This window comes from Impatiens glandulifera, chromosome 1, assembly GCF_907164915.1.
Source record: "Impatiens glandulifera chromosome 1, dImpGla2.1, whole genome shotgun sequence".
Lineage (NCBI taxonomy): Eukaryota > Viridiplantae > Streptophyta > Magnoliopsida > Ericales > Balsaminaceae > Impatiens > Impatiens glandulifera.
In genome coordinates this window covers 115,545,987-115,562,983 of record NC_061862.1, presented here as the reverse complement: position 1 = coordinate 115,562,983, position 16,997 = coordinate 115,545,987, and the positions used below count along the sequence as shown (strand labels likewise).

General features: G+C 31.0%; 1 protein-coding gene across 1 annotated transcript; it reads left to right on the top strand.

Moving 5' to 3' along the window:
- The first annotated feature begins 13,899 nt into the window (after positions 1-13,899).
- On the top strand, positions 13,900-16,134 carry LOC124919629 (heat stress transcription factor A-2c-like). The gene is made up of 2 exons (XM_047459911.1): positions 13,900-14,533; positions 15,282-16,134. Exons 1-2 carry the CDS (start codon positions 14,189-14,191, stop codon positions 16,035-16,037), a joined length of 1,101 nt encoding a protein of 366 aa, XP_047315867.1. The 5' UTR covers positions 13,900-14,188; the 3' UTR covers positions 16,038-16,134.
- Positions 16,135-16,997: the final 863 nt, after the last annotated feature.

Sequence of the window (16,997 nt, the reverse complement as noted above, 5' to 3'; positions counted from 1 at the left end):
ATTGTTGAATTATGTTCGATGGATTAAAAGAAGAACACTTAGGGAGTATTTATACCCAAGCTAGGTCGGTTTTGAAGTCGAATTCATATTCAATTTTCTTCTAAAAATCATCTTCTTCGTTTCTTTTATGTCTTTGTATGCTTAGTTCTAGGGTATGTTTTGAATTCAAACCTTAAGAGAAATAATGGTGATGGAGAGGCGTGCACATGGGTGAATTTTGGAGGGATAATGATGAGAAATGGCGAAGATAGAGCTTCGGGAAGGTCGTTGGCGTCGGGTGCGATTCTTTGACGTTCTCTCTGTCTCAATGGAAAAGACGATCAAAATGACATTGTTTCATTAAAATGAAACACACTGTTGCAATCCGTTGGCGGTCCGTTAGGTGTTCGAGCGTTTGGACTAACGGGGTTGACGTCTAGTTAGTTAATCCTATGTGGACCCAGGCGCGCGTTGCTCAAGTTACAACTGGTTACGCGGCGTGTTCTTGGGCGCGGGATGAATGGGTGAGATTCCTACTGCAGTCGATTTCTTTAATTTCAGACACACTAGATCATTAGTTGTTATTTTTAATAAAATGGTTATTTGAAATCGAATTTTTAACCTTTTATTTTATTTTTCTTCACCAAATTAATACACAAAAATATTTTTGAAAAGATAATAAAAATTATGTTTATTTATTTTATTTTTGAGTATTTATTTAATTATTTTAGGCTATAAATTACACATAATTTATGTCTGAAATTACAATTAAATTATTTCAACCTCTTTTTAGGTTTAATTTGGGTAAAATAAACACAATATTTTAATCTCACGTTATTTTTGTCTTTTAATTAATTTTTCTATTTAAGGTTTAATTATCACAATAATAATCCTAATTTAATTTTAACCTCTCCTTTAGATTATTTTGAATTAAAAAATTCCAAATATTATTTTAAAATTATAAATTGGGGTATATAAAATTTTATTACTTACAACTTCCAAAACCTATCATAATTAAAACTAGAATGAAAATATGTTGATAATTGCAGGGCAGACGGAAAGGAAGGGTGGGTTGTGTTGGGCTCCAGCCCCACGCATCCCAAACAAATTCTATATATAATATAATATATATAATATTAGTTGGGTGAACTAAAAAAACCTTTAAGCCTATTAAAAAAAAAGCCTATCTAGAGACTCCTCACCACTCACCAGTTCAGCATTCAACAGCCTCATTTACCGCTTCAGCCTTTAGATATCTGTAATCTGAGACGGCGAATGTAATCTTAGTCCTTATTCTCTTCAGGTATTTCGTATTTAAATAGTCGAGCAATACCATTAGATTAAGGATTTAGCCATTTAGAGTTGTGGTTTTGGGTAAGTGGTAATCAATTTCAATTAGTGATTTAGTGCTTAAGAATTTGAAGGGGGTTCTTTTTCTGTTTTAAGTTTAACTACTCTATTGTCAAAACTTGGTCTGATTGATTGTTTGATAGTTGTTTAGTTGGTTGTATATCATGTTTCCGTCTAAAAATTCATTTTCTCAATTTGATATTTGTAAACTCATCTTTCTTGCTGAACTTTATTCCGAAGATTTTAGAGGCACTAATTATTTGTTTTTGAAACAACAACTTCGGACTTACTTATTTAATTTACGGGAAGATCCTCAATTTTCATCGATTGCAACAGAAAAACATTTAGTCTTTACATTGTTTTATTGTTTGATAGAGTTGACTTTAATTTTACCAGTTGTAACTGCATCCGTTGAAAGAGTTTTTTTTACAACGAAAACTGATTTGTGTAATCGAATGAGAGACAAATAAATAATAGTTTAATAATTTTTGTTGAAAAATATATTTTTTAATAATTAAAAATGAACGATTGCAATATTTTATAATATAATTGTCTTTTGTTTATTAATGTAATTTATATTGATAGGATAACATTTTAATTATTAAATATATTTATTTAATTAGAAAAATAAATTAATACAAATTTAGTCTCGAGAAATTATTTTTGGATAAGTATCTGTATCTATCCATCTATATATATATATATATATATTTTTACAAAGAATAGAAAACAGCGGCAGAGAATAACCTTTTTTGCTAACGGTATTTTGGTCTTTCAAGATAAACTCCTTGTCAATACACTTTCTCGGCCAAATGATCTGGGACCTCGATCCAATCCCTCACAAAAACTTCAACATGGATGGATAGATGTTATACAACCGTTAACTATTAGTTAAGTATTTCGTATAAGGCAGAACTGTGACTCTCCTCTCAATCCAATTCCTTACTTGACCCTCAAAACTCACTATCGAGTTGTAACCGAACCGAAGTAGATCAAAGGAACGATGCCCATATATATATGGTTTTAAAAATGTCTTGACGAAGCTGGACAAGTTATTTTGCGAGTAAGCTCTGCCTTCCACCAGATGTGTTAAGTCGCCGACTCACATCTAGTAACCCCTCCATCAGCTGCGATGGCGACTGAGTCAGTTAGCCGGCCGGAGTAGGGTGATGAGCTAACATCCTCCGCCGCTGCTGACGGATGGTCTTCGGAATACTCTGTCTCTATCCATTTTCAATCACGTGTGATTTATAATTATAATTACGATCACACAAGGATGAGAACCCAATTATCATTTCTGCTGGAGTCTTGGAGAAGAAGCTACAACAGTCGAGAAAACAAATGATGGTAACGAAATTGGAAGGAAGTAGAAAATGTTAAAAATTTGTTTGGAAACGAAATCTTGTCTAGAGAAGTAATTATAGAAGAAAAATCTATAATTAATTATCTGTATTCATGGGAAAATCTAAAAGATCCTTATCTTTCTGCTCTCAATCTCTTAGTATTTTGTGAAAACTCTTTCAAATTTATATATATATTTTTTACAATTATTTTCATTTAATTTATAATTTAAAATATTTTAATTTATTTTTTTAATATTTAAATCCTTTTTGCTAAGAAGTTGGGAGAAAGTTCTAGAACTATCCTCTTCCCTCAAGAGGCAGTGGGTGTCTAGTGGGACCAATAATAATATAAAAGATTAGACAGTGAGCTGTAATTTTTAATAAAATAATAAAAGACAATCTCCCAATTAATATTCTCCGTTCTTAGAAAGTCTAGAAGGATCTGAATTGCAAATAAGGCAATAAAATATGTGGTGGAATAGCATTTTTGCTTTCCTTTCATTTTGAAACTCTCCTTTCAAAACATGTTTAATGGATATTTTAGTTGGATTTTTTTTTGGATTTGAAGTTAAGTTTGAGTTTTGTTAAAATATAAATTTGAATTTTGTTAAAAGTTAAAAATTAATTTTAAATACTTTTTAGTTACTTATGAATATTGTAGTTAAATAAGATAAAAAAAAAATATTTATTTTATATATATACATATTTAATTATTTATATTCTTTTTAAATCACTATTTTTTATAATTCAATAAACTCTTAACAAAAAAAATAATAATATTTATATATTAAGAGATTTGGCTTTCTTTGGCTTTTCATTATTTTAATAATAAAAAATAAATTACAGCTCACTTTCTAGTCTTTATTATTATTATTGGTCCCAATAGAGGGACCACTGCCTCCTCTTGAGGTAGAGTGTTCCAGAACTTTCTCTCAATTTTTAACAAAAAGGTAAAAGAAGCACAGGAAAAATAAAATTAATTTTTACTAAACTTTACGACACCCAAGACTTAATTGAGAACTTTCCACCACTAGAACTTTCCATAAAGGATATTTTGAGCAGGAAAGATAAGGAAGGATCTTCTAGATTTTTCCACGAATACTGATAATAATTAATTGATGACTTTCTCTTTCTTTAATAATTAAAATGATTTCGTTTCCTAAAAAGTTAAGATTTCTATAGTAAAAGAAGTCAACTTCCTTCCATTAAACTTCATTTGATTCTCAATTTCATACATGTGATTGATAAATGTATAAAGACAGAGTACTGTTCGGAAGACCATGTCGGCAGCGGCGGAGGATCACCCTACTCCGGCTAGGTGACTCCGTTGCCACCCTGGGTCGGTGGAGGGGGTTACTAGATGGGGTCCGACAACTTAGCACATCTTGTCGTGAGGCAGAGGAGGGCAAAGCTTAGTCGCATAATATTTGTCCAGTTTTGAAGACAGCTTAATTAAAACCATGTAAGTATTGGCGACTGCAATTCACCAACATAATAATTTTGATTCTGATATGTTTAAATTGGCAACATTTATCCTACCTACCACCGGGTACCTTCCCGATTTTTATTCTATCGCACTTCAAGAAGTGTATTTATTTTATTATTTAAAAATATACTAAATATTAAAACAAATATTATATTTTAAATCTTTTCTTTTAACATACACTTTGGTAATCAAGTAATTATATTTTAAAATTTGTCATTCATATTCTCTTGGAAAATCTATTAAGCTGATTTTATTCTACAAATTCTTTTACTTTTTGTTTTGAGTTATTCTGGTCACCGATATTATATATTATTATTGGATGACTATTCTAATTTTGTGTGAACCTTTCTTTTGTCAAATAAAACGGATACATATTCTACGGTTTAAAATTTTAGAGCCTTTATTCACACTTAAAAGTTTGAAAAAGTTAATGGCACGTGAATAAACATTTATATAAAAATCTAGGTCTATTAACATTTATAAAATTATAATTAAATTGTACAGAACAAGTGGAGAGATTATTCTAGATCTTCCTTGACTTAGGTTCTCTAGACTCTTTTATAAATTAATTTAGACTTGAGAATTTTTAAAGACTTTTAGAGAATTCTACAATTTGTCTACTCTTGAGAACTTTTAGAAAATTTCAAGGGAGTTTTCTTATTTACATATTTTAGAAACTCTTAGAGAATTTTAGAGAGTTTCATGACCTTACTAATAAAAAAAAAAATTCTTAGAGAAATTTAAAGAGTTTTACGACCTTACTTTTAAAAAAGAATTTATAGAGAAATCTAAAGAGTTTCATAACCTTGCCTATAACTTGGAACTCTTAGACAATTCTAAAGAGTTTCACAAATTGAAAAAGACCATAAAAATCTAGAAATTTTTAGAGAATGCACTTTGTGGGCTTGACATCTTCACCCATGACATTCTTCTTCACCCAAGTCGTCGTCCTCCTCGGCACGACCTTAGACCGATGCTCCATTCAATTTCTATCGGTCAGCTCTAATTGATATTAGACGTTTCTCACACGTCCCTCTATTTTGATCGGTCTCTCACATCTGCGCACAAGCTCTTTGAGCACAGATTGTAGAGACTTCAATTGTTGCGGGGACTGTTTTCCCTTACTTTGGTCCCCTTTTCTAATTACAGGCCCTTTCAGATATGTCCTCTCTTCATATTCTTGTTGACTCTCTCCAAAGATACCCGAGCACGATCTGCTTCTTCTTCCATAAATTTGGCGAGAGTGAAGGCGGACTTACATTGGCCAACGTTACTTATGGCCAAACTCTATGAAGTTGATGGTTGTTTAGTGTCTTTAGCCTTGAGTCCTTTGAAGGCCTTCATGTATGCTCTTTGGACTCATTTGGGTATTTTCCCTTTCCCTTTGGAACCGTCCCCATCATCGTTCTTAGCAAAATTGGAAAATTTTAATTTGTCACGTTTGCGATCTCGGTTGAATCTCATCGTTGAGAACATGCCTATTCCCTCAAATTCCCTTCTTGTTGGTATCACGCTAGTCTTTCCGTTATTTAAAATGATTAATGAATTGGAATAAGACATTATATAAGCACATACCCGATCGAACCATTATTGTTCCAACACTACATCGTAGTCTTCCATTGGGACTAAATTAAACAAAATTGTCCCATACTAGTCTTTGATCATAGTGTGCACTTTCTTAGCCTCCCCGACCACCGACTTGTCTATATTAAAGGACATTATCGTCCCTCTCATTGGGTTGATGCGCAAATTCAATGTCTTAGCTACTTCTTCATGCATGAAATTGTGGGTAGTCCTTGTATCCACTAGTGCCTTGATGTGCCTTCCCCCGATCAAAGCTTTTACAAACATCGAGCTCTTTGTTGTTCCCTTTACCAGTTCCACAACATTAGTTTTTACAACATTGAGCAATCTTAAGGATCCCACTCGAGTCCTTTCCTCATCCTTGGAGGACTCGGTTCCTTTAATCGATGTTACTTTCTCCCTCTTAAAGGGTACATAAACTTTATGTGATTGTGAGCAAAAAATATGACACACTCTTGGCTTACCTATTTGTGCTTTGTGCATGCCTCTTTTTGGACGGGCGGTCTCTTCCGCCTTTCTCCTTGTCATGTGGGCGATCTCTCCAACCATTCTTCTTATCATCTCGGATGAGCTTTGGCCTATCCTCAGAAACCTTGAGCTCGATCAGTCTCTTCGTAATTGCAATTGACTCAGAGACATTATGCACCTTGGCCCTTTGCAGTTTTAACTACGCCCAAGTTTTTAGGCCATTAACAAACGCGAACAAAGCCTCTTGTTCTGTTAGACTAGGTAACTCGAGCATCAAATCCTGAAACTCCTTAACAAACTACGTGTTGGTCCTATTATGCACAAGTTGACTTAACATTTTTCATGCCTCAAAATCAACGTTCTTTGGGAAGAATTGGCGCTTGAACTCAGTCTTGAAGTCATCCCACGTCTCCATTTGCAGTGTACCTCGTTCAATATTTGATTATCGCCTCCTCCACCACAATAGTGCCATATCATTTAGGAAGAAATGTGTTGTTTCCAACTTGGTACGATCATCTAGTATGTTTGATGTTTGAAAGTACATCTCCATGTTCCAAAGGAAGTCCTCCACTTCTCTACACTCCTTGAATCTTTGAATGAAGTTGGCTTGGGAACTTCTATCCGATGAGGTGTCGCACCTCTAAGTTCTCCTCTATTCCTCTTAATCCGACCTTCCATATATTATAGCCTCCTTATTATCTCCCTTTGGAGGGCGTCGACCATCGCATGGACTTCTCCACGGATTGTCTCGAGTACTTCCTTTCGAATTTCATTAACCTCCCTTCGAACCAATCCCAGCATCCTGAATTCTACGGTTCGCATTGTTAATGATCCCCATGACCTCATTCTCCAACTTTCTTCTAGCCTCATCCAACAATGTCATTTTATCGGACACCTCGCTAAACACTATGAGAGCCTCTTGGTGCTTGCACATCCCTTCCTCAAGTCGGGTCACACGTGCTTCCATGTCGGCACACCTCTCGACGGACGTGTCCCTTTTGGACCTCTCGTCCTTTTGTTCATCGGTCGAATCCTTCGTGACTTTGGAGCTTGAATCCATTTTTTTGGCACAATCTTCTTTCAAGTGCGGAAGCAAAAATGTGGATACGATACCACTTGTCATAGGTAGAAACTCGGTCACCTAATATTTCTTTGTCCCGCGTGGTACTAGGTTAGATTGTCACAATCCTAGTTAGTTAGCCTTTTAAAAGATGCATGAAGATGGAATACTTGAGAGAGTAAGAGTTTGGAAAATATCTTATTTATTGTTTTACAAGAGTGAGGTATTACAAGTGTTGAGTGTTCTTGGTTTATGGTTAAGACTTGTTTATATACAAGTGAATAGATTATTCTAGATCCTCCTTGATCTAGGATTTTCTAGACTCTTCTATAACCTAACCTAGACCTAAGAATTTTTAGAGACTTTTAAAGAATTCTACAAACTGCCTACTCTTAATAATTCCTAGAGAATTTTAGAGAGTTTTCCTATCTATATATTTCAGGAACTCCTGATGAATTTTAGAGAGTTTCATGACTCTACTAACAAAAAGGAACTTTTAGAGAAATCTAGAGAGTTCCACGACCTTATTTTTAAAAAGAAACTCCTAGAGAAATTTAGAGAGTTCCATAACCTTACTTACAACTTGGAACTTTTAGAGAATTTAAAGAGTTCAACAAAATAGAAAAGACCACAAAATTCTAGAAACTTCTAGAGAATGCACCTTGTGAGCTTGACATCTTCACCCATCTGAATGGGCCGTGATATTTAGCTACCTTACATGTTGGAAAAAAAATTCATTTAAACATGTCAAAATGTTTAAAATTAAGCATTCTCCACTTTACATGTAAAGTGTTGTACAATAAGATTTAAGATCATTATAATAATGATGTAAATACTTGGTTATTTGAATTTTTAATTTGAAAATGACCGAGTCTTTATGTTTCTTCTCCAAGCTCACGGTTGAAAGATGCTTTTAGGTGCTTTCACCACTTTTTTTAATAAAAATCTTAGCTTTTTTTTAAATGCATTAAGTGCACACATTTTTCTCTTTTTCTTTTAGAATTTTAATAAATATGAGGGAAAATAATAATATAATTAAAAATAAGAAGAGTGATATGGTAAAGGAATTTTTGAAAGAAAATGATTTTTCATTATATAACTAGTTGAAAAAAAAGATAAAGTGGGAAGGAAGAGAAAATAGAATTTTTTTATTATTTTATCATTTTATCCTTAATTCTCTCTTTTAAATTTTTTCTCTCAAAAAAATAATCATAAAGAAAATAACTCCAATTAACATTAAAAATAAACTTTTGAATCTTTAAAATATTTTTTGAAAAACTATAGAATTAATCTTATACTCATTAAGTAAACCACAAAATAACAAATTTTATTATGTTTGTAAAATTCAATTTAATATGTATATAAAAAAAAAATTTATGTTAAAATATTTATTATTTTGTTTTATCTTATTTATTTAATTAATTAAAATTGTTTTAATAATAATTTATTTAATTAAGAAATTTTTATTAAATAAATTATTTAAACAAAATCTAGTTATTATGTAAAAAATGATTTTTTATAAAAAAATTATTTAAATTATATTAAATGATAAAACATATTAAGTGTAATAAAACTTTTTTTTATAACTTAAATTAATTATAAATTTAACTTTATTAAAATTTAAAATCAACATTGGTTAATAATTTAATTATGTCAAAAATTATTTATTTATACATTATAAACTGGTTGTTACTATTCGCATTACTATTTTCGGTATTTGTGTTTAAATATTGGTAAGTTTTAGATTATTATTTCAGCCTAATTTTGAGTTCAGATCTTCTAGACTTTTCCAAGAATACTTTTTTTTTTTTTTTTAGGAGATTTGGCTTTCTTTGTCTTTCATTATAAAAAAATAAAATACAGCTCACTGTCTGGACTTTGTTATTATATTATTGGTCCTAGTAGGCACCACCACCTCTTGAGGTAGAGAGTTCCAGAACTTTCTCTCAATTTCTTAGCAAAAAGGTAAAAGAAGCATCCAGAAAAGGTAGTTTTTTTTTTTTATAAATTTACTAAACTTTACAGCACCCAAGACTTATTTGATATTTTAATGAATTAAAAAAATTATATTATTTAGAATTGTAAGTAATTATATTATTAAAATTTTAAAAAATTAAATAAATAAAGATAAAATAATTTAAAAAAATAAAAATAAAAATTTGAAAATATAAATATTGAAGAACTTTCCAGAAATAAAAATAATTAATTAATTGAGAAGTTTCCACCACCAAAACTTTCCAAGACGGATATTTTGGGCAGGAAAGATAAAAGAAGGATCTTCTAGATTTTCCCAAGAATTCTGATAATTAATTGAAGATTTCTCTTTCTTTAGTAATGTTGTTATTCTTCTCCAACAGACTGATAAGTGGGGAAGACCATGGCGGAGGATGTGAGTTCATCACCCTACTCCGGCAAGGTGACTGACTCCGTCGCCATCCCCAGCTGGTGGGGATCCGGCGACTTAGCACATCTTGTTTGTCGTGAGGCAGACAGAGGAGGGAAGACAGCTTAAAACCCATGTAAGTATTGACGACTGCAATTCTCAATTATAACATTATCGAATGTTTTAAATATTCGATATCATCTCTACGCAACTTAAATAGTCGCACAACAACTCAACGAGTTAGGGTAGTTTAATATAAAATACAAGAAATTTAATAAGATTTACTAACATAAACAAAACTTTAGCATAGTACTTAAGGATGAAAATTTAGAATTTTTTTATTTGATCATTAGTTTAGATTTAAAAAAACAAAACATTTTTTTAAACTGAATCTTAAGGTAACAGTTTTTTTTCAATTTATTACTTGGGTTTAGGAGAGTTCAAAACTTAGGGGTTGATTCTAGTCATTTGTATCCTATCAAAATTTTGTACAATATATGTATGATTTTTTATATGTATAAATAATTGATAAAACATTTCGGTATATCGTGTACACTTACAAATTTTAGATATCTTATCACGGGTATTTTAAATATCTTAGGCATCAATTATTATTATTTAAACTACTCTAATAAGATAACATTATTTACTTCGTATATTTTTTTAAATGTTAAAGAAATACAATTTTATTATTATTAATTAATAAAGATTGAAAAAAATTAGTTCTAAAGGTGAAGTTAAAAAAAAAAATAGGAAAAAGAATTAATATTTTTTTTATTAATAAATTTGATATTGAATAGTGAAAAAGAAATATTTGTTTGGGTGGGAATAAAATAAATATATATAATTATTAGAATGAAATTAATGTTATATTAAATTATATATATATATATATATATATATATAAATATAACTATAAATATAGTCAGGTTTAAATATTTGCACATTTTCCGTTACTCAAACACAAGACCACCGGGTATTTTTCTCATTTTTATCCTAAACCAACCGAATTTGATTTTTTTTTTTTTTTATCATAAACCGACTTAAAATATCACATATATATATATATATGATCAGTACTTATTATTAAATATATTAATCAAATTTAATTTAATCCTTGTTATTGATTATGTTGAATTTTTTTTAATAAATTTTTTTTTATTTAATTTACATGCAATGGTTAGAATATATTATTCAGTTATGCAGGAATAAATTTTATAAATGTTTAGGTAAATTCTTTACCAACCTTCATGACTACTTCCAAAGTTTCAATTGATACATCAGGGGTTGTATTCTCATTGCTCTTGAGAGGAAAATGTCTTGTAACTATTCTAGGAAGCAATGCAACCAATTCGGAGGCCATAGTGACAACATGAACAATTTAGGCAGTAGTGGTAGAAGCGACGCAAACGGTAACAATGTCCAAAAACGATATAGTTTTTAACAGTTATGGACTCTTCCTCCCGTGAATATAGTGAGCCATCTCAATGTGAACCTTACCCATCCAACTTGTGGGATTGCCCCCTTCTCCCCCACCACCACCAACAAAATGGCCTCATTATTCATACTTTACTTGCCTATCCTTTTTTACCAACATCATTTTGGCATAATGCAAGTGGCAACATACCTTTCTATATTCTTGCCTAAAAATTATTAACTTATTAATCTCCTATTCAGATTCTTATCAAAGAGAATCATCACATTCTCATCTTTGAATTTTTTTTATGTTTGTGTTATCTTTTCTTCACTTCTACTATTATAAATAAATTTCAACCCCACTCTACTATGTGTGTTTTAGAGATATCCATCAAATCATCGTGGTTACAAATGTAATGATTTATATTCTCGAAAAATTATTATAAATTGTCATGTAATGTTCAATGAGACCACATTTCCATTGGTTAAATTACACACTTCTAAAAGTTTGATTTTTTAAAATAATGTTTTATCACTCTATTCGATCAATTATTTATCTTCTCAATTCCCTTCTTTTTCTTTAAACTCTAGAGCCCACTACCCCCAATATAACTCGTAGTGGCGTACTGTACTCTGTTAAGAGTACAGCCTTCGACGATTATGTCAAGCCCGAGCATGATTTGTGTTTCAACAATTCTTCCTCCAAACCCGAATTTTCTTTTACCGAGCCTTTTAAACCCACCTCAACGGCCTATCACACGCAGTCAAAATTATCCTTTTAAACCCAAAATGACCTTTAACCTTATGTCCACAGTTTTTAAATCCCCTTGGTCATGTAACCCGCGTTGACCTTATGTGACCGAAGGTCATGAATGATGAATATAATGCTCTTTTTAGAAATAAGACGTGGGAGTTGGTGTTAATATTATACGATTAATGTGGATTTTTTTTCATAAAGAAATTTCTGATAGTTCTTTTGAGAAACATTAAATACGTTTTTGTAGGTAATGAAAAACCTAATAGATTGGCGTGGATTGTCGCGAAGAACGTATTTAACAATAAAGTTCTTCTATTTATGAGACTTGTTTAATGAAGCATGATAAAGAAGAGTGTCTCAATGACTCATAATTAGTGACATTGTGGTTTTTAATAAAGTCTTATTGGGGTCTAATAAATTCTATATGAGAAGAATAGGTTTTGGCCAATTTGATCCTAATCAAATTCAGATTAGAATGGTAAAATAACCAAAGGCAATGTTTTTAATTTCGGGTGAGGCTTTAAAAGGTATCAATGGAAATTGAACATAATTTAGTCATTAATCATTGTGATCTTAGTTGGTTGGATTCTTTTATTAAAGTCTCCATTCATGCCTTCTCTTCTTTTTCCCCATCTCAATTTACAAAGATATCATGCTAAGAAAAATGTTGACCAAATACAATTCCATTTTAATGTGAGATTTAGAAGGAAATCAATACATGATTTGGTGTAATATGGAAACATTTGCTATCGTTTTTTTCTTACTATGAATTTTTGGAGGCTTGTAGGGAGAAGAAATAAATGATTTCTATGATCATGATGATATTATGTTATAGCTTAACTATAAATATTTTTAAAATATATTTTGTCATGTTTATCTCATTATGAGCTATTTTTTACTTAATTTTTTTATAGGTTATTAGTTTGAATTTTCCCAATAATTTAGATTATAGATATATTTATATATCTATTTTTTCAAATATTTATTATGATCACACTATTAATTAAAGTGGAAGTAATAATTCTAAATATTTAAATCCCAACTTTAAATTTTCAAATAATGTTAACTTAATTAAGACATAATTTTTTTTCCATATAAGAATAAAAGAACCTCAATTAGTTTTCCTCAAATTTAAGGAACATTTAGGTTCAAACCCCAAAATTTGTTATTTCATTAGCTTTTCTTCAAGATTTTGAGTATTCTATATGGGTATGTGCTCTAATGTTTCTCCCAATGTAGAAAGAAGATTCGAGAACAATGTAGTAGTAGAATAAGGTTCTTCTATGGATTTTTAAAAAATATAAAGTATATTGCATCAATTTTTGTCACCAGTTTGATAGAGTGAGTTTTTTTATAAAAAATTTATTATCACATTTTATTTATTTTATAATTATTAAAATTTAAACTAATAAAATATATATTTTTTAATAATATAACTAATTAAATTTTTAAATAACTTATTTTTAATTAAATAATTTTAAAATTTTATAAATCATATGAGGTATTATCAAATCACTCCAATAAAAGAGTTTTTGGGATAAAATCCTATTTTTATCTAAAAATCTAAACATTAAATCAAATAATTTTATCATTTAAATATTAAAATTATACTCTAATTTTATTCTCTTTCTAAACTATCATTCTTTCACTTACATCATATTTAAAAAAAAAAATAATAAAAAAAATTAATTTTTAAATTTTCAAAATTAATTTTTTCCTACTTTTTACCCAACAAGAGTTTTTAGAATTAAATAAAAAAAAAACTCTTTTCTCAGACAAATCCTGAGTTTACATATCACTTATATATAATTATAAGTCTTCAACATTTTTAAATTGAATTATTTGCTTAAAAAATAATAAATATATGTTGAATAATTTATTCAATTAACATAATATAATCAATTTTAAATCACAATGCAAAAAATTAAAATTCACATACATCACTTTCTCTCAATTAATTTTTTTTTTTAATTGTTTTTGGTCCCACGAGGCACCACTCTGTAGTCTAGAGTTCCAGAACTTTCCTGGATCACTCTCTCTCTCTTTCTCTCATTTTTCTCTCTCTTAAGAAGAAGAAGGAGACAAAAACAATAAAAAAATGGATTTATACTCTTACTAGAAGTTTCCAGCCACGGATATCTTGTGAAGGAAAGATAAGCCTTTCAACTGTATATATATATAAAGATAGAACTTTCACGCCCTCCACTACTCTCACTCTTGTATTTCTTCTCGGCCGACCGACCAGTGTTCCCAAGCATGAAGCTAATTTCCGGAGTAAAGAAGAAAGCAAATCACAGTCGTCACCATCAGGGCCTTTTGAACATCTTCTAATTCTCTATCAATTTCATAAATCTGGCCTTTTATGATCTTTAATTTCATTATGGATCCTCCTTCTAATTACCCAATAAAGACAGAGTATTATTCTGAAGACCAACCTGGAGTGGATGTGAGCTCATCTTCCTACTCCGGCGAACTGAATCAATCGCCGCCGCAGCCGATGGAGGGGTTGCACGATGTGGGTCCACCGCCCTTTCTGACGAAGACGTTTGAAATGGTGGAGGATCCGGCGACTGATCAAGTAGTGTCGTGGTGCAGAGGAGGGCAGAGCTTCGTCGTTTGGGATCCTCATGCTTTCTCTTCATCTTTTCTTCCCAAATTCTTCAAACACAATAACTTCTCCAGCTTCGTTAGACAGCTTAATACCTATGTAAGTCTTCCATTTCTGCAATTCCACTCTTTTTTTTTTTTTTTAATTCAAAATTATTGTCATTGACTCTGAATATTTAAGTTCTAGAAGTTTCGAGGGCTATGGATGGTTCTTTTAATTTTCCTTTTTTTATTTATTTATTATAATATGATGATGGGCAAGTTGAAAACTTGAAATTATTAGTTTTTTTTTTCTGAAAAGAAAACCCCAGTTGTTGGACATGCCTTTTGAACCATCTAGATTGTTCCAAACATTTATTTATTTATTTAATAAAAATATTAGATTTAGGATTTTTGATTTTTTTTTTAATAATTTAAAATATTTAAAAATTAATAATTCATAATTATTTTGAATATTATTTTTATTAATATAATAATAAAATAAAAAATATTTTAATTAATAATTCATTTCAATATAGCATAACTTATAACCTCCACTCATTCTCTTCCTCTATTATTACATTTTTTTTAAAAATATATTAATAAAATATTAAAATATTATTTATTTTAAATTATTATTATTATTTTAACATTATATATTATATTTTTTAATTTTTTATTAAAAAAAAATTCATTTTCACGAAATATCACAAATCATTCTTTATTAAGCCCTAATTAACAAAATGGAAGAATATGTTTGATTAAGTATCAAACAAACCTAAAATTGAAGAATCCTTTTGTTTTCTTGATTTTCTTGATGTTCTGCTTTTGAATCCAGAAGGTGGAACTTAGGTGGGTGATTCTTGCAGGGGTTTAGGAAGATAGATCCAGACAAATGGGAGTTTGCCAATGAAGGGTTTGTTCGAGGACAGAGAAATCTGTTGAAGACCATCAAAAGGAGGAAAGCTCCACCACAGGTTATACCTCCCCAGAACCAGCAAACCATAATAACCCCTTATGTCGAGTTTGGACGGCTCGGATCAAATCAGGAAGTAGATTGTTTAAAGCGCGACAAGCAGTTCCTGTTGATGGAACTAGTGAAGCTAAGGCAGCATCAACTGGCTACAAGATCGCAGCTTCAATCAATGGAGACAAGGCTTCAAGGAGCTGAGAGAAAGCAGCAGCAAATGATGAGTTTTCTGGCGAAAGCTATGCAGAATCCGGCATTTATTCAACAGCTCGTCCAGCAGAAGGAGAAGAAGAGAGTAATTGAAGATGACATTAAGAAGAAGAGACGTAGACCTATTGATCAAGGGACTAGTACTGGCGTAAAGGCTGAGCCTTTGGAAGTTGAAGACCCTTTTTTTCAAGTTTCAGAGCTTGAAGCACTTGCCATGGAAATGCAGGGGATTGGAAGGGGAAGAAAAGAACACGTTGATAGAGAGGAAAGAGTTTCTGATGATGATGATAAAGAACTTGATGAGGGTTTCTGGGAGGAGCTGCTGAATGAGAAGTTTGATGAAGAAGGAAGCCATGATGAAGAGGAAGAAGATGATGTTAAAATTTTGGTTAACCAATTGGATCACTTGGTTCAAATTAAAACCACAAAGGACCGGTTTGTTTAATCATTAGTCTAGAACACTGTTTTATTTTTTTTCCTTTTATTGTAGACCCCTCATTATTTCTTTGTTCAATTTATGTAAAAAAGAATTCTCTTTCTCTCCTCATCTTATTACAAATCCTAGGATGATCAGGATGAAGCTTCACCAATCACACCACCACCCAGTTGCCACATTGGATGAAAATGGCGACCTAATTGTAATTTTCAATCTTTTCCTGGTTGTTTTGCCAAGCCAATTCTTGAATAGTTGTGTTCATAAGGTCAACATCGATTGGTTTTGACATTATTTTTGTAATAGTACTGTGGTTGTACATTGTTGTGGTGCTAATTGCTGAAGGTATTTGGTTACAAGCTTATAGGAGTTTGAGATTATAAATGAAACAGAGAAGATAAACAAAATGGGAAATTTGATGAAATGACCCAACTAATAACCTTAATTTTAAAAAAGCCCGTTAATGTTTGCAAAATAGTCTTTTTTGTCCTGCGAAAAGTCTAAAATACTCTCTCGTGCGCCTGATTTACCGCTCATTTACGAGAAATGTCATTCACGCATTTTCATCTAAAATGCGTGAGTTGATTAAATGCGAGAAATATCAAATGCGAGAAATATACAAAATGTGAGTGGATTAAATGCAAGAATACCAAATGCGAGAAATATACCAAATGCAAGGAATACATCAAATGCGAGAAATATACGATTCGAGCAGCTAAACTAGTTCCCCGTGGGAGAATACTTTTTATATTCGTAGATCGGCTATTTTTAGGAATAATTAATGTTGAAGCGGAGAAAGATCAGTCCAGTATTTAGAACTAGATTCGTACAAAATCAAAAAAGGAGTGAGGCTTGAGTCCACTTTCGATTACAAAAGTTCGAGTAGAAAGAAGAAGTTACCCCACCTTCGATACGCTACCACTCACTCGGCCAGGAACCAAAAGTAAGGGCGAGTTCAATTCAAGTCTTCAT

Coding starts and splice junctions, on each gene's coding strand:
- LOC124919629 (XM_047459911.1), top strand. CDS start 14,189: ATGATCTTTAATTTCATTATGGATCCTCCTTCTAATTACCCAATAAAG. Junction 14,534..15,281: donor TTAGACAGCTTAATACCTAT/GTAAGTCTTCCA, acceptor TGATTCTTGCAG/GGGTTTAGGAAGATAGATCC.